The sequence below is a fragment of the Thunnus thynnus genome, chromosome 12 (assembly GCF_963924715.1).
Source record: "Thunnus thynnus chromosome 12, fThuThy2.1, whole genome shotgun sequence".
NCBI classification, from domain to species: domain Eukaryota; kingdom Metazoa; phylum Chordata; class Actinopteri; order Scombriformes; family Scombridae; genus Thunnus; species Thunnus thynnus.
Genome location: NC_089528.1, coordinates 7,324,247 through 7,343,225, shown reverse-complemented (window position 1 = coordinate 7,343,225; position 18,979 = coordinate 7,324,247). Strand labels below are relative to the sequence as shown.

The window sequence follows — 18,979 nt, the reverse complement described above, 5'->3', positions numbered from 1 at the left end:
AAGAAAACAAAATAACATTATATTCAATTCATTAAAGGGGCACTCCACCAAATGTACATGTCATTGTGAATTTACTGCTGTTTATGTACAGTACCAGTCAAAAGTTTGGACACACACCTTCCCATTCTCTTGAGTGAGAAAGTGTATCCAAACTTTTGACTAGTACTGTATGTAAATAACTGTTAGTTTTGTAAAGTCTGACAAAAATCACTCAAGTGACTATCAAACAGCATTATGGGAAATGTAGGATCCAGCATTTTTGTAGCTTTACCCAGCTTTATGCAAGTTTTCAGAGCTCAGGGTGTCAACTTATATTGCTTGTATTGTTGGACCAACAGTCCAAGATGCCAAAATATTGAATTTACAGTGAAACAGACAAAAGCAGCAAATCCTCACATTTGAGAAGTTAAAACCAGACAATGTTAGGTATTTTTGATAAAATGACTACAATTACACTATAACAATTAATCAACAATGTTATTGTCCATTAATTTTGCAGAATGACTTATCCTTTCAGCACTAGAGTAGAAGTCAGGATCTGATCAGCTTCTGCAGCTTTGATAATTCTTTTATCTTGCAAATTTCTGTACTTTTAATAAGTGCAATACAAAAATGAGTACCCCTTTTACTGCCCCTGAAGCAACATTTAAGCTTGAACTTGACAAACCTTCCAGCTCTGCTTTAATATACTATGATAAAATCAGAGCTCGGCTTGTACTGCTTTGCGTTGTACACAACCACATGGAACAAACAGATTGATCAATGATGGGCTGACATCAAGATGAAGGATTGTTCCTAGAATTAATTAATCTCTGGCCAGTGTCCGATGATCTGAATAACAATAACAGCCACTCTCACACTCTCACCAACCTTATTAATGAAAGTATAAATTTACGGTGTCATGCTGCCGATATGTCGTATATTACAGCAGACAGAAGTGGGGGACCAACAGCTCGCTCACTGTGACCCTGTGTGGTGGCTGTTTGCAGTTCTGGTAAGGAGAAAGGTTGGGTTCCCAGAAATGGAGTCACCTTTCAAAAACGAAATGCAACAATAGTCCCACAAGCAGTGAAATTGCTTTCTGTCAAAAAAAGCCGAGTCCAGTCTAGGAAATGCCCTTCAGCCACCCCTGACACACAGGCTGTACCTCTCAACTGCAGTGCTCTTGCAGTGAGTACAATATGGACATTGGAGGATTATAATTAGTTACACCACCTCCACCAGTTACACCTTTAAAAATGGCTTATAATGTAACTGCTGATCGATTTTAAGGTACAACCCTCTGTGTTATGTTCCCTATTTCTCCAAACAGGACTGAGATTGTGTAGCTGATATACAGAACTTATAACAGACTTGTGTAACTCGAAAAAAAAAACCCCAGCAAGCCAGCAACAAGAATAAGGAGTTTTGTGTTGACATTTATCAAGTTGTTTGCCTGTAAATGTGTTCATTAATGAAGCTTATTCCTTTAACCCAGTGGCACCTTTGATGGATGTTATGATCAAGTAATGAAATGGTGGCTTGAACAGAGAAGCTGTGTTGCTATATCCACAGCCCTGCTGCCCTCTTCTGACTCCAACTGATGGAGACTAGTGGTAATGATGTCGGTTGCTCACTCTATCCATCCATTTGATATCTACAGGTAAAATCACCATGAAATTTGGAATAAATATTCATGGTGCCCTTCTGAAGATTCCTAAACAGTTTGCTGACCCCCTGATCTTTTGTCAGGATGACTGAGGAGTCACTAAAGCCTTGGTGACCAAGAGCCCCTACAGCCAAAACAAAACAAATATGATAAAACACTAATACAAAATCTAGGAGCTGAACATTTTTCATGACCAGGCATTTGGTTGCATGTTTGTACAAATGCTGGATCCACAGATGACTACGTTCTTCATGCCAATGATATTGTGCCTTTATACACTGTGGTTTTTATATTTACTGCCATGCTGCCCTCCTCTGACTCCACATGGTACTGTGGCCATTTTATTCCTCCAGTAGCCGGGGTAACAGTAAAAAGGAGGTATGATAATAACACAACTGAGGATTTCAGATTAGTTTGATTTTTTCAGATGGTTTGCCTTGTTTTGTATTAAACATGAGCATGTTGCCGCTATGTTCCTGTAGGTTTAGTGAGGATTTAAAGACCCTACACACCCACACATGTTTTCAGTCCATCTGGCTGATTAGACCTCTAGTCAGGTGGACTTTGGATAGAGCTATTATAGGAAATATAATTGAAACACCTGTGTGGAGTGTGGGTGGGTATGTATGGGCTTTTAATTATTTTGAAAACAAAAACCTTGTCATGTATCACTGACATTCATATGCCACATGTTTGCATCACTGAGAGAACGGAACAGTCCAAGAAGTTTATTCTTATATTAAAAAATAGGCTGTAACCTGCTCTACACTTTGTAATTCATTTGGATTATTTAGTTGTTTTTTGTTAATGTTGAATTTTGACCAGTTATACAGTCTAGCACCAATACAATGATTTTTTTCCCCCCAGATGTTTTTAAGCTGTATTTTCATTGTTGTGTATTTTGTCAGGGGAGAGTTTAGTGTTCTGAGGGTCTAAATGCTGTTTCAGGAACATTTCCACACTGCCATAAAATACTGCCTATTTGTATTTGTTTGGCATCAAAATTGCTATATGCATAGACATTGATTACAAAGTACTAATTATCAGTGATAGTAGCTTCTAAACATTGTTTTAAAAAATCAATCTCAGTCTATCCCTGAAAAAATGTCCCATGATTATAGCATTCCAGGTGTGCCTCTCCAACCCCATCTAGTGGGAGAGTCATTACATGACATCACAACCACCTAATTAACAACCTAACAATGGAAGTTCAGCACTGAAATGCATAACTAAAAAGCATTCACAATGACCAGTCTGAGAAATTAAAGAGGGGAACAGCTCACAACTCACAAACATGTAGCGGCCGCAATTAGAAACTGCTTCCCTTTAAAGCAAGACTATGCAACTTTTGCTGAACAGCAGCAACAAATGGCCTTATGAGTCAGTAAGCCATGGCTATATGGAGGTAACAAAAAATATGTCTCCCAGTGAGATACAGTGTGTTAACTTCTTGTTTAACTTTTGTGATCAAACTCTTTTTTTTTTTTTTTTTTTTTAATATCTGACGTGCAAAAGTAGAAAGGAGTCATGCAGTGGGCAAACTGACTCCATGTCAGACATACAGCTACATCCTATAATGAAGCGACACCTGCAAGCTAGTTCAGGCAGCGCAACCTGAGCTGCTGCTCCACTCACATGCTCTCCTTACTTTAACATGTTTCCAGCGCACCCTTATAATCATGGTGGCGTATATAAGCCATCACAAGTTCACACCGCTCACATGCTTGCTTGCTGCCATTGCTGCTGGTGCTGCTGCTGCTGCTGTTCATATAGCGTTTTAAAGACAAACTTGTTGCATATCAGCCTGATTGTGTTGCTTTGGTCATGTCCTTTTAGCTGTGGGAAACTATGTGTCCCTCAGGGGCTGAGGCTGGAGTTTCATTTTGTGGTGGTTTGGGATCAGCTCACCGCAGTCTTTGAGCTAACTGCTTGTGCTTATAACCATGTATATGCAAACATAGCCTGGATATTAAAGCTCTGTTCAGTCAGTGCTTGCTGCTATGTGTTGCTGTGGGCACAAGCAGGGCTTTCCAGTATGAGCATACTTCGTAGGCCACATCAGTGTCTCTTATCAAATCTTTAATTTACCTCCATCTTTATTATCAACATTCAAACCGCGACCGCGGTTTCGTCGGTAAAATGAAGAAAAGTCGTCCATGGCAGATTACATCAATTGTTGCTAATTAACATTAATTCTGAGTGAGATGCTGATAAATGCCAAATGAAACTAGTGTGTTGTTTGGTATGAAACACAGATTGGACCAAAACATCTAGTTTGGCATCCACATTAACATGTCAAATGTGTATGTCTTAAGATGACAGAAAATACCCTGTTAACGCATCCATTTTGAACGTCTTAAGTTTGGACCATTAAGGCTTCCATGCTGTTGGTTGGTGTCAACATACCCACCCCTTTTTAACAGAGGGGCTGCAGTGGGCTATATGTATGCCTACGTTCTGGTAATGTGGGCTCTTGCTAGTGGGTACTTTGGTACCTATCACGTGTCTTATATGCAACTGTGATTTAGTATTTGCGACTGTCCATATATGTGGGCTGGATCAATTTGTGCAGGTAATTTTTAACTTTGGTGGCTGAGGATGGAGATGTTAATAATGTCACAGTAAATCAATATTATTTCTTAAGCCCAATTCAATCAACAGTATTTCTTAACCTCAATTCATACAAGCTAGGTTGAGTGGGGAATTGATTTCTCTCTTGCAATGATTGTATGTAGAGTTCCCCTAAGAAAGTGATGAAGTAGTAGCACCCACTTTTAAACGCCTATGATGGACATGTTAATAGGGTTTTTTCTGTCATCTTAAGACGTACAAATTTGACATATTAATGCAAACACTGAACTAGACATTTTGGTTGTGCTTTATGTTGCTTTCAGTGGTGATACAAGTACTCACATTTCAGATATGTAGAGTATTGGTTATGCAGCATAATTCCCCCTAGGTGTTGCTTCGTTTTGGGGGTAATCTGTACATCAATCAGATCTAAAGCCACACTCTTTTCCAAACTAAGCTCATGCGTGTATTGTCGATAATCTATTTTACCTCAATAATGATTGAAGCATGTCTGCTCTGATTCTTGAATTTGGGATTTTATTATTTACTGCATAGCTGAATGTCTCAGCCATTTGTTGCATATCAGATGGATTACTGGGTTTATATTCTTCCATCTTATTTCATGAGATAGGCTATTCCCCTCATGGTCTGAGGTGCTTAGCAGGGGAATGGCCACATGGCAGCTGGTGCCTCGGCCCACACATAGCAGATTCTTCATAATGGTTGGCGCTGGGCTCTGAATGTAATGTAGTTTTGGGGGGAAGTTAGTATTGTTGCTCCCCACTCCCTGTTGTGTGAGATCAATGTTTCCTTGAGGGGAGTGACGAGGCTAGAGCCTAGATGCCAAACACTAATGCTGTGCATATTCTACATTTAAATAATATTCTACTCCACATGAGTTGGCTGACTGAAATAAAGGGATGCTTGCAAGCTAGTTCAGGCAGCCCAACTCGAGCTGCTGCTCCACTCACATGCCATACTCTCCTCACTGTAACATACAACATATCCAAGGCATCCTTATAATCATGGGAGCGTATTTAGACTGTCAGTGCCCTGCTAACAATTTGCTGCATGACTGCTGCCCCACTGCTCACATGCTTGCTTGCTGCCATTGCTGCTGCTGCTGCTGTTCATACAACGTTTCAAAAGCCCCACCTCCACCCCAGCATCCACCTGTGGGCTCTGAGACTACTTCCCCTAGGGGGGGGGGGGTTAGCATCGATGCTCCCCACTCCCTGCTGTGTGAAATCAATGTTTGCTTGTGGGGAACGACAAGGTCAGAGCCTAGACGCCAAACACTAAGCTGTTCATAGTCTACATTTAAATAATAATGTACTCTGCGTGAGTTGGCTGACTGAAATAACATCAGCCAACACTAACAATGATAAGCTACTGGAAAACTGAGGGTTAGTTTTAATGCCTATGAATTTGCCTTTTTCATTTGTAAGAATAAATAACATTTCTTATTTCTTCTTCTTTTTGGTTTGATTTTGATTTGAATTACACAGTGTAAGGTGTAACAAATGTAAAACCTTAGGAACCGATGGACTAGACTATATATATTAGAGAAAGAGAGAATGACATTATTCACCATGTTGGCTCCACACTTTGTGTTTATCTATGTTGCATGAGACACGTATGCCTTTCTTATAGTCAATCTCCATACTAACATAGATACATACACTAAAAAAAGTATATAGTATTTTGAAGTCAGATACAACTTTATAGTTCTCACCAACTAAGAATGCCTTTTTAAAACGCAAAACATATGTATAGGATAACTGAGCCAGAGAAGAAAATACACGTTAGTTTGAGGTGCATGTAAAATACCAAATAATTTATAAATATAAATTATATGTATATATATTTATAGCATAACATAGTCAGAATAATGCACTTCCAGTGGAATCAAGGTAAGACAAAATATGTTATGTTAAAAGATATGATACAACACAAGAATACTGCAGCACAGTGATCTTTAAAATAGATTTTATTTACCATTTTGTAATTCAACAGTTTACGATATACAGCTGACAGGACTAAGACATTTCAATGTATTTTGGCCCTAAAGGTTGAAGAACAAGAAGAACAGACATGGTTAGATAGATAGACAGATAGATATGATAGAAGGTACCAGAAGAACTGTGTTCTCTTTTCACTTGTGCTTTTCCTCTCCACTCCTCCCATGACACAATTTACATTGGCATAGCAACAACACAGCATTTGTCCACTGACACTTGGACAGTTTGTTTCAGCCAGACCACTGAAAAAGACATTTACTGTACTTTTTTTCAAAATGGAAATGTGAATTATTATTCTAATTATATTTTTTTCTCCTGTTGCTTATAAAAAAAACCTAATGATTTCTTTAAAGTGCTGTAACATGAGATTATGCTTATATGAGCAGTAGTAAGAAATTCAAGAGGTAATGTTCTGCAATTTACAGAGAACCACAGAAACAAGGTAAAATCACAGTTTTGTTTTTAGTACAGTAGAGCAGCTGTGCTGTGAATTTGTGTATAAAAATGGTCCAAACCTGGTAGTTCTTCAACATCAGTGACTTTTTGCACAGCCACATCGGTGTACAGTGATAGTAAGCAATGGTATATTAGTACTTAAAGACATGGGTCAATTGTTAACTATACTCAGTTGTGTGTTTTCTTTCCTGGAGGGCCAAATGGGTCAGGTTATGGTAGCCAGATAATCAAAGGTTCACTTGTCCAATAAATCAATTCAAAATAGTAACTAGACCCTTGTCTGATACTTATATGTCATGTAATTTCCTGAAATGTCTACATAAAACAGTATTATGTACCAATGTTATGCACCAGAGCTGCACAAGAATGAAAATATACTGTACCACAGGCTGTTGTTTAACAGGACTACTGTGTCCCGGATGCTTTAAAGGGTAATTTGGTGTTGATCTTGCTCTGTTTTAACATGTCAAGCAGACAGAAAAAGCCAAACTGTTTGGGCTAAGGGCCACAAAAAGTTCAAGGTAAACAGTGATGCACTGTGGTGCTCGCACACAAGACCATGTTGAACAATTTAGTGTATTACTGTTGCCACTGCACCATGTAAAATATAACTTTAAGCAATGCTGTTCTTTTTCTTTTTTTATTAAAAAAAAGCATCGTCATGTAGCTGCAGCCACTGTCTACACCAGAGCTCACAGTAAAAACTAACCATTCTTTTGTAGTTCAAGTTTCGATCCAAAGCTTTTTGTTTGGCAATGCTTTTAATATCAGCTGACTTTATCTTATTTTTCTATGAATACAACCTCAAAAACAAACAAAAAAGTAGTGTCATAGAACATAGATAAACAATGATTAAAATCTGAAGATAAAATACTGTATGTCATTTTCTCTCTCTTCTTTTAGTACAAAAAGTTTTTTTTAAAAGATAGACTGTATATTATTAGCAGAATAGGACTTGGCTAGTTCTGATAGATTAGAGGTACATTGACATCAATACTGACACTACGCCTGCTCTACATGCAGACTCAGCAGTAAGAGCTAATCCACTACACACAGAGTACACAATACACCTGACATTGTCTACATTACACTACAAGAAAAATGACAAATCAAAAGCAAAACAATACCCACCCTTCCCCCGCCAGCAAAAACACAATTACCCACCCCGCCAAAAATAAAAGCAAAGATAAACAAGCACATACACACAGTCCGATTATAGATTTTTTTACATTACTGTACAACAGGAGGAAGAGTTGTGGGGCCAGCAGAGATGGAGAGGGTTGGGATATATATAGAGAGATAGCATGATAACATGGCTGCTAAGCTTCACTTACTACAGCATTAACGCACAAGACAGGCAATCACAAACAGGAAACAGTCTGAGCTACGAGCTGTCCAGATATATACCGAGAACAATAAGTTCATATTCACCTTTTTCAGTGAACAGAACTTAATGTAGAAAGTTTAACGTTCCTTAACTTGGAATTTCTTAACAAAGGAAGCAACACAACATAATAGATGAGAAGATGTTGGTAAAGTATTGTGTCATAGAGCACCTGGTTTTGCAGGAATTCAATTAAAAATATACATTATTACAAAATACGTCATATGTATTGTGGTATGAATAGTTTAGGAATTAATCAGAAACAGACCAAACTAACAGTTCCAACTAAAGCTAGAAGGCATCTGTCCTATTATACCAAATCTCCATCTATGGAAACAGCCAGTATATGTTTCTACCATCTGAGAACCATCCTGTACAAAAGCCTGTTAATAACCTGGTTAGAAATGTGTGCTTGTTTCAGACATCCTCTGAACATCCTTGCGGCTTCAGACCGACCTCTCCATCTTTGTAGCTTTCTTCATTAACACTCTCAGTCTTATGTCTGTTGGGCTGTTTGCCTTTAGTTCACATTTAGACCTCTGTTGTGCATTTACTACCCTGAGTGTCAGCAACGCCCCATCTTGTGGATTATTGGAGCAACTGCACTGTTGATTTAAAAAAAAAAATCACCATCCAATCCATGATTGTAGCGGTGAGAGAAAAGAAAGAATGTGCAGATTTAACGTCAGTCTGAAGTTGTGCTTCAATATTTTTAAAAAACAAAGCCCTGTTAAGTATGGACATATATATCTCCTTACAGGAGTAGTTTGTCATTTTAGGAAATGTTTGTTTTCTTGCCGGGAGTTAGTTGAGAAGATGATACCACTCTCATGTCTGTATGCTAAGTATGTAGCTGGACCCAGCTGCTGGTTAGCTTAGCTTAGTATTAAGGGGGGAACAGCTAGCCTGGCTCTGTCCAAAGGTAACAAAATAAACCTGCCGTTACTTCTAACGCTCACTGATTAACATGTTTTAAGTTGAAGTCTAAAAACCGCAATTCACCATTTTATGGGGAATTATGTGCCAAACCAGTTCTTGGCCGGGACTAATAACTTCCAAGAAAACAGAGAGAATTGTCATTTTTAAATTTAGTTTTTGTACAGGTTAAACAAATGAGATATAACATGTTAATTAGTGAGCTTTAGATGTGCTGGTAGGTGTATTTTGTTACCTTTGGACGGAGCCAGGCTAACTGTTTCCCTCTGTTTCCAGTCTTTGTGCTAAGCTAAGCTAACCAGCTGCTGACTCCAGCTACTCATTTACTGTTCAGACATGAGAGTGGTGTTGATTTTCTTATTTAACTCTCGTGAATAAGCCTATTTCTCAGAATGTCAAACTATTCCTTCAAGTTTCTCTAGATATAAATATGCTGTATACAACATTGTATATTATGTAAATATGTTCCATGCTCATACTGGTATCATAGCCCTCTAGTTCTCCAAATTTGATTTTAATTATTTGACAGCTCACAAACAAAAAAACTGAAACTATAATATGAAGAAACAGCAGTCAGACGTGATGCAATCCCCAAACATCCTCCCTGTCTGTGAAGCTAAAAGCATCTCGCCACCACCTAAGCAGGTGTCCAACAAAGCATCTTAGGATGGAAATACAAAAGGAACACGTGGCACAGATGTGATCTTTTCGCCACTGAACCTCTGCCGTCACAGTACCTCAGTATCGTACGTGATGCTGGCTGGACAAACCTTCCAATCACTTTACAGAAACACAACCCTGCATGCTAAAGACACCCCCTCTCTATCCTATCAAACCCTCCAACAAAACAACAGACAAATCAAGTCACAGATGAGGAATGGTAAACATGGTTAATTATGGTTCTGTAGTTTTTATTTTTTGTACAAAATAAACATATGCTGTCTTTATAATTATTTACTAAGTTACTTTACAATAATAAGAGGTAAAAAGGAGAATTCTATTGAGAGAACGATACTATACAGCTACATTTAAAACTACATAATTCATTTAAGATGAACATTTTTATTCTGTTTTCTTCTGGAAACAAGCTGCATCTCTCTGCTTTCCGTCTCTCCATCAGTCACAGCACAGCTTGGCTCAGAGCCTCAGAACAAAATGACTGTAAATACATTAAAGGTTCCACTGACTGTAAGAGACTGACATCATACCAGTCTCTTTGAGATATATATGTATTTATATACTGTATATGTTACCAAAAACACGTGCAGAACTCAGGTATCTTAGGTAATGTTTTTGGTAACATGCCTTAACGGGGCAGATTGCTACAACCCATGGGAGACACAGACGACGACAAGCAGAACACACATGTGATCCTTTCACTAGCTACCTCCTCGAGCCCGGATCCTCCTTCATATACCACATCCCAAGATGCATTTCACTCAAACAGAATGCCTGGAAGACTTAAGAAGAGATGGCACTTCTATAAACAGAGTTGCATCCACCTGTTTTGTGTTTGTGTGTGTTTGTGTGTGTGTGCATACGCGAATGTGTAGCCTTTTTTAGACAGCGAGAAAAGTTAGGTGGTTTCTGTCCCTGTAATCTTAACAGGCCACCTTAGTACGAGACAAGGTTTCCACAGGCGAGGAACAACAAAAGAACCACAACGTTTAACTTCACTTGGACCCTGAGAAATGGGCACTGGGATCTCTTCTGTCACAAAAACTGGAATCAAATATGCTTTGTGTTTGTGTGTGTGTGTGTGTGTGTGTGTGTCTGTGTGTGTGTGTCTGTGTGTGTGTGTGTTTGTGTGTATGATTGTGTGTGTGAATGCGGAGGCAGAGTTTCAGTTAAGGTTCACTGACATTTCTCTGCAGAGTTTTCAAAGTTTAAGCAGCTTTAGTGGAAAAAAAAAGTTACAAATGGAGGAAATTTCCACAGAAAATCAGCCCTAAGTGTCACTTGCCATCTCGGGTGTTAAATATTTGTGCTTTGTATAACTTTTTTTTTCTTTAATAAGAGAAGCAGCATAAAAACAACAGGCTTAGTCTTAAGCTGAGATCAACTATAGTTGAGGTCACTGTGTGCTGTAAAATGTACAATAGTGTGAATGTATGAGTGTGAATGAATGTATCCGCCTCTTTTTCTGGCCACAGAATCAAGCCTTTTTCCATCTTCCATCATCATCAAACTGTAAATTGGCCAGAACAGACACAGTTAGCCCCTCTCCTCTATTATTACAGCACCACTGTGTATAACATCAAAACAACTACTTGTCAAACCACTGGCACTGCCGCTAGAAAGTCACCAATCTCAAACAGACCGAGCTAACAGAATAAAGGAGAACAGTGTGTGTCTCTATGCTGCTGCATGCACAAAACAAACACATGCAGCTTCACAATCTACCGTACCTCTAACTGCATATGAAGAGGACATATACAAGTTTTACAAAAAATGAAAGGAAAAACAAACTGCATTATTAAATTATGTGGAACAAATTAACAACCCACCCACACGCACACACTAACATACACGCACATCTTTTGGACAATGACCCAATTTTTTCTTCCTTTCGTTTTCTTTTTGTTTATCTAGAGACAACACACAGATAGATAGAAGAGGTTAGGATAGATATAATAAGCCCTTACAATATGTAAAGGTCTCCAGCGAATGGGATCTCCCCCACAGAGGACTGTGGGAAAGTGGGGTGAGGATTGAGGAGAAGGGAGGAGAGGGGAGGAAGAGGAGGAGGAGGAGATGGTGATGGTGGCGCTTGACAGAGCGGGGGTGTCGTCTATGCGCTGGGATTGGGGTTGTTGTGTGTGTTGGTGGAGCCGTTGCTTCCCTGGATGGTGAGGCTGATTTCATCCTTCCTCTCCTTCTCCTTCTCCTCCTCCTTCAGCTCCTCCTTCAGCTCCTCCTTCTCCTTGAGGGGACGAGCTTCCACAGTGTCTTCGGAGGCCATGGGGGCGTAGCGGCCTGTCCGGTGCTCCTGCAGGGCAGGGCCCCATTTTGGATGTGCTCGGCATGCGTTCTTCAACCGCTGAGATACAGAGAAAGGGAGAGGGATCAAAATGGAGGGAAACACAGTTCACTGTAAACTCCATGTAAGATATTAAAACAAGACCAATGAGATTAATTAAAATTAAACAATAAAATGCTAGCTCTAAAAACACTTTAATACTATGTGTAATATGTTGATAGATAAACATACATTTTATTTAAAGCTGTATTAAACCCGCATGATTTTTTTCTTGACTACTTGAGGGGACTGTAACAAGCTGTAAACACAGCACTGACATGTTATTACCTTATATAGCTGTTATGGTCAATATGTAAGCAAACAGCCTATTTATGCATTCAGCAGACACAGCACAACATTAGAGTTGTATTTCTGGTGAAGTGATGAATCCGTTTAGCTCTATTATTGTCTCCATAAGTCCTGAGGAAAAGATGCTAAATGCTTCACTATGTTCACCAGCTAGTTGTTTGGTGCTGAGCAGAAAGTTTATCAGAACTTTTTTCTTTTTGCAGAAAACAGCTGCCTGCTGCTGCTGGAAACAGGTTGTTGAGAGAGGAGTTTGTGGGCCACAAAAACCAAAACAATGAGCACTAAAAGGCTCCGAAAATCTAAGGGGAACAGTGGAGTTGGGTGATAATTCTCTGTAGGCTTGTCACTATTACCAACCCCCTTTATATTACACAGTCATTAGATAAATTGTTTTATAAAAATATCGATTAGTGCAACTTTAATTGTATTTGTTGCCAATTTCAGGAAAATTTCAAATTCAAGTTCACAATGTGAGTAAATCAGTCTTCCCCAGTTATCCCAAAGAAAAACAAGAACAATAAGAAAAACAGAATTTGAAATCTAAACCCACTTTCAAAATTGGACAGGAATTGGACAAAACTTTAAAGTTCTTGCGCTGGCTCGGGCCAGTGTGAAAACATTTTCTACTAGCAGCTGTTTGGTGTTTATCTAGACTACATGTTGTCAAGTAAAGCAAGCAGCAGCTAAGCTCTAAGTAACAGGACATAAATATGTACTGTATATGATAACAAAAGAACAATCATTTGTTATATAAGTGGGATAATGCCATTAAGTTCCACAATTTGTGTTTCGTGCTTAGGCAAACCACCAGACACCGAGTGGCAGAATTGTCAGGTATTATCATTTACTTTTCTTTCTTCTTCCAAAACCACAATGTTTATATGAGCTTCATTTTGAAGCAGGGGTGTTACCTCTCTGAATGTAGCTCCTGGGGACCTTGAGATCTTGTAGAGGGCATAGATGGGTATGCAGATCACTGAGGACAAAGCCATGGAGAAGCCAATAGCCAGGGACCAGCCGGGATACACGTAGTCATTGTAGGTGATGGGCTTGTACTGGATCACTGTGAAGATCAGGATGAACTGTAGGGACAAAAGACATAGTGACTGAGTAAGGCCTTGATCATTTATAGCAGGTGTTTAGGCACAAAGCTGATGGAAATTGAACTTTATCTAAAAATATAGAGAAGTGGGAGATGATAAGTAAAAAGTGAACAAAAAGTTTAAATGAGGTTTTATGTTAAAAATGTCTTCCTTCAATACCTGTAACATATCCCATTGGTAATCTACAAATTGTGTTTGGTGAGTGGCCTGCACAACACTTATTCATGCATGAAAAATAAACAAAAATATTTTAAAGGATAGGTTCACAATCAATTTCAAACTGACTGTAAAATACACTATACCACAATAATTAGTGCTAAGCAATAGGGGGTTTGTGTGATGGTTACAATTATTCTTAACAAATGGTTGCTATTGCTTCTGTAAAAGTAAGAAGCATCACTTCCTGTAACAGGTGAGTTTTTCATTAACTGCAGGTGAAATAAAGTATAGACAGCAGCACAACACATATGTTTTTATATAAAAGTACATAATTATGATCATTAATTCTGACTGTAGCCAACAGCAGTGAGCTTTAGTCACAGTTCCAGTGCAGGCCCTGGAGAGCAGGGCATTAGTCTGTGTAGTGAAATGAAAGAGAGAACAAAAGTGCCAGAAATCTGACCAATAATCCACAACAATGAATTTCTTGGTTGGCCCAGCAGCTTAGTGGACTAATACGTCTGTTTGGGAAATACCATTGATAGCAGCTGCATGTGTCCATTTCCCAGTCAGAAAGATTTGCTTTTAGAGGTTTATATTGGAAACAAAGCCAACAGTAGCCAAACAGATTAGTGTAGATGGCAGCTAAAATGTAGGTCAGGTCTTGAACAATGTGTCAGCAACACAGGAAAGTTGAGAACCTTACACTCAATGTTCCTCAGATTGTAAGCCAATGTGTGGTTTGCGTGTGTTCACTTACAGAAATAATGACGGGGGAGATGAATCTCCAGCAGACTTTGAAGAAGAGAGGAGGAGGGAAGCCCAGCATCATCTCAACATCTCTAAAGTAGTTCCTGTGACCTGAAATAAAAAGAAGTCATCCCATGTGAAAATCAAGGTTTGATTACTCCTTTGTCACTTTAATATCAGCCAACAATATGTACAAATCTTAATTTTAAATGTGGTATTATTTGTGTATCATGTAATCCTATGTGAGGTAGACCATTTTAATAGCACAAAAATAAATAAAGTAATTCATTAATAAATTCACATATACACTTGCTATATCTGCTCCACAACAGCTCTGGACTATACACTGGTCACTGATTACTCTTGTTTGCCCCCAGTGACCTTGTCTCCTCCTGTTTGTACTACTAGCTCCCCCTGCTGCCCATGGGTTGTGAGTCTGACCCATTTTTATGACACTCCCCTTGGTTTTAATATTCTAGTTGTAATGGGTAATAACCGGCCTGACTACCACTGGACCAATCACAAGAGTATTCATTTTAACGCAGAGGCATTGACATTCTTGTGAAAAGTCGTTTATCTATCTCTGTCGTTACCTCTGTTTCTAGGCTGAAATGTTTTTAACTATTAACTGTAAGTGTTTGTCTGGGGAAAAAATAATACAGGAAAGGTACTAGTTATTTGGTTTTATCATTCACCCTCTGCACTTGCAGGTGTGATAGATCTTTAATAAATGTGATAGATCATCTAAAAAATCTCTGCAATGAATTCAGTCTCACACAGCTTATTTCTTCCCCTACTCGGCCAGATCCAAATAATGCAGGAAAGGACACACTGCTAGATATTATTTTGACCAATAGATCCCAACATTATAAAGCTGGTGATGTTTTTCCTCTCGACTTCAGTGACCACTGCCCAACTGCATGCATTCGTGACACAAAATTACAAAGATCCAAACCACGTATCACTGTCAAAATCCTTGGTTCTGTTTGGTAATTGTTGAAATGTTACATGAAAGGGATGCTGCCTGGTGCAAAGCACCAACAACTAAATCATCCTCAGATTGGTAATATTTTCGTCAACAACGTAATAGGTGTCTCACTGTTATTCAAAAAGCCAAATCATCATTTTATGTCTCTGCACTATCTGAAAGTAAAGGAAATCCAGCAATTTTTTGGAAAACAGTTAAGTCATTATCACATAATCCTACTGCAAGGACTACCACTATCTCAGTAGGAAAAGAAATATGCGATTCATTTAATGAACATTTTATATCATCAGATTATTTGTTTGAAAATGCTGGATTTCCTCCCTCTGCCTCTGATCATAGTGCACCTTGCTGGGCAAACAAAATTAGGCACTCAGACCTTTTCATTGAAGCCTTTTACAAATCTTGAAGTGTTTAATGCTCTTTCGTCTATTAATCCAAAAAAGTCCACTGGGGCTGATCAGTTAGAGCTGAGGCTTTTATATGAGCCGCTCCATTTTTAGTTGATTGCTTAACTTATATTTTAATCTGACTGTGGTAACAGGATGCAACCCTGACCTTTGGAAGGCAGCCTATATCCTACCTTTGCATAAAGGGGGTCAGTCCAATGAGCAAAATAATTATAGACCACTTTCTAAATTATCATGTCTGGCTAAAGTTTTAGAGAAACTGGTAAATGATCAAGTGAGAACATTCTTAGATCAACACTCGATTTTAAAATCATATCAATCAAGGTTTAGAGTTAAGAATGGTACTGTGATGGGAGCATCAAAAGTCTTGATTGATGTTGCTAGTGCATTAGTTAACAGGCAGGATTGTCACCCTTTTTATTGATTTATCTAAGGCTTCCAATACTGTCAACCATCAAATTCTTTTAAAACACCTGGAATCTATTGGATTTCATGAAAAGTCTTGGTTTGAAAATTATCTCAGTGGTAGAACTCAAGCTGTTGTGGCTGATGGCTTTATGTCAAGCTTTAGGACTGTTAACAAAGGTGTGCAACAGGGCTCCATTTTAGGCCCACTTTTATTCACTATTTTCATAAATGAATTAGGTGAACAAGTGACAAACAGCACAATTCATCTGTTCGTTATTATCTATACAATAGCGCCCTCTGCGGCCCAGGCTGTTCAAAAAGTATTTATATTGTTATTACATTGATTTCCGTGCTGTACAGCAAACATGAATTGTTCTTAAATTACTGTTAAACTCAGATAAAACAAAATGTATGCTGTTTTCTAGAAAACTGACAGTATCATGGAAGTAAATATTACTACACTTAATGGGACACTGATTGAATCCTCTTATAAATACTTTGGTTTCTGGATACACGACAAGCTGTACTTCAAAAAACATAGATGAAAAGTCTTTAAAAGCAAAACTGGCATTATTTTACAGACATAAGGCATGTATTACCAAGAATTATAGAAAGCAAATTGTTCAGTCAACCTTTTTATCTGTTATGGACGATGGTGATGTAATTTATATGCACTCTCCTGCCTCTACTCTTAAACCTCTTGATGCAGTCTATCATTCTGCCCTCAAGATCATAACTGGGAATGGTTTTAGACCTCATCATTGTATTCTTCATGAGAAAGTTGGGTGGCAGTCGTTGGCAGTGAGAAGAGACAGCACTGCATCCTATTTATATACAAAGCTCTCCTTGGCAAACTTCCTGGGTACCTGACATGTCTTATTAATTTTAGTTCAATTTCACACTGCACTAGGTTCCAAGACTATTTGGTCCTTGAAAATCAACGTGTTAGCACTGAGATTGGGAAACTGGCTTTTAAATATTATACTCCACACAAGTGGAACAACTTGCAGAAGATAGTAAAATTAGACGAGCTAATCCCTTTTAATCATTTAAAATCTCTTTTAGCTGACACAGGGTAGTGTGGATGCATGTGTTTTAATTGAGTTTTAACTATTATGTGCATATATTGCATTTATTGCCTTAATATGTTTCATATTATGTGTTTTATTGCTTTTATATATTGCTTTTATTGTTTCTTATATTTTATATTCCTTATCTGTTCATATTGGCTTTTTATATTTTCTGATTATTGTTTCTTATATGTTATACTTGTATTGTAATCAGGGTGTCCTTAAAAAAGAGAGCTTGCTCTCAATGGCCTACCCTGTATAAATAAAGGTTTGAATGAATGAATGAATGTATATGACAGTAGAGCCAAAGTACAGTGTCTCTAGTTCCTGGTCTGCATTCAAACCTCCACCTTTAGGTAAATCCTAACCTCAAATTTTATTGTACTTTTATATATGTTCCATCTGTGATTTTAAAGCATCCCAAGATGATTTTGTGATTGACTGTTGTATCTAGTTTCCTTCAAGTTCAGTCAATCAACTCACATGGAATGGATTATAATGATCAAAAACAAATCACTGTAATTTACACATGTTAACTGGATGTACCTCACACAAAATATGATTAAAGATTCATATGTATATTTTTTATTTTAAAAGCCATCCTCATCAAACATCCTGTCCTGCTTTCTCATGTTTCTAACATCTATCAGACAACAGCATCTAGATGGATAATCTTCAGTGTCCCTAGAGTGCTCAGAACTTGATAAAATTGCAGTTTCATACTATGCACCCTGGCCTTGGAAAAACTTACCTGATAAACTTTGTCTGTCTTCATATCAGACATTCAAGCACCACATTCAAAAAATGTTAAGGCAAGTAATTGCTTGAAATAGTCAAGTCTTTTCACATCTAAATCATTTTTAAAATTCAAGTTTGTCCTTCTTTCCTCTTCAATGCACCTGTCTCCATATTTTGTTTCATTCTTGCTTGACATTTACTGCTGATGTGCTAGTGACAGAATTTTTTTCTGCTTTCAGACTCTATCATAGCCATGCTGAAACTATCTTTTTATGGAATCGTCATGTCTAGATATGGCAAATCATCTGCAGAGATAAGAAAAGTAGACCATCAAGCTAGATAAACCCAAAATTGCAAGCTACGCAGGCATTATGTTTTTATGAAGATGTACGTTTAAGGTTCTTGTCATAAATTCACATGAGGGCAATATACAGTTTAAACATCGGCCTATTTCCATCCTTACCATAAATATACATGATGCAGATGCACATGATGCAGGAGATGATGACCAAAGAGAAACTAGCAGCATAGTTGTCCATCAGTAGCAACCAATAGATTCCTGCCTGCACACAGAAACACAGAATGAGTCAAAAACTGTATCCCCATGAGAGAACACAAGTTGGCATTTGAAAACATGATCTCCATGTGTTTGGGACTCACCTGTGTTGTTAGTGGCACTCCCAGTAAGAACCCAGCTATGGCCACTGACAGTGTGACAACAGTCTTGTTCCTGATGATCCAGTCTGTGCCGATCTCGTCAACGATGGCCGTCACCAGTGTCTCCAGCAGACAGAACTAAAAAAAGGGATGAAAGGTTGAGGGATTAAATCCTCAAACATGAGAACAGAAGTAATAGAAATGTTTCAAAACACCCACTGTTGAGTCATGATAGCCCATAACATCATTCAAAGTAAGAAGTCTGACTCCTTTTTAAGAAAAGCTTCCCGTTCAGCATTCAATGTCCACATTGTATACTATGTTATTATATTATATGGTTTACCTTTGGAATGTG

At 38.3% G+C, this 18,979-nt stretch overlaps 1 protein-coding gene across 3 annotated transcripts in view; it reads right to left on the bottom strand.

Annotated features, from left to right (window-relative positions):
- Positions 1 to 6,191: 6,191 nt before the first annotated feature.
- The window catches only part of slc6a9 (solute carrier family 6 member 9), a 114,288-nt gene continuing 101,500 nt past the window's right edge, over positions 6,192 to 18,979 (bottom strand). For all 3 annotated transcript variants that reach the window (XM_067605021.1, XM_067605022.1, XM_067605020.1), the window contains 5 exons: positions 18,628 to 18,762; positions 18,431 to 18,530; positions 14,367 to 14,467; positions 13,256 to 13,426; positions 6,192 to 12,056 (listed from right to left, as the gene is read on the bottom strand). In XM_067605021.1, the coding sequence (XP_067461122.1) occupies positions 11,808 to 12,056; positions 13,256 to 13,426; positions 14,367 to 14,467; positions 18,431 to 18,530; positions 18,628 to 18,762 (756 nt within the window). In that variant the 3' untranslated portion in view covers positions 6,192 to 11,807. The remainder of the gene's footprint in view (positions 12,057 to 13,255; positions 13,427 to 14,366; positions 14,468 to 18,430; positions 18,531 to 18,627; positions 18,763 to 18,979) is intronic.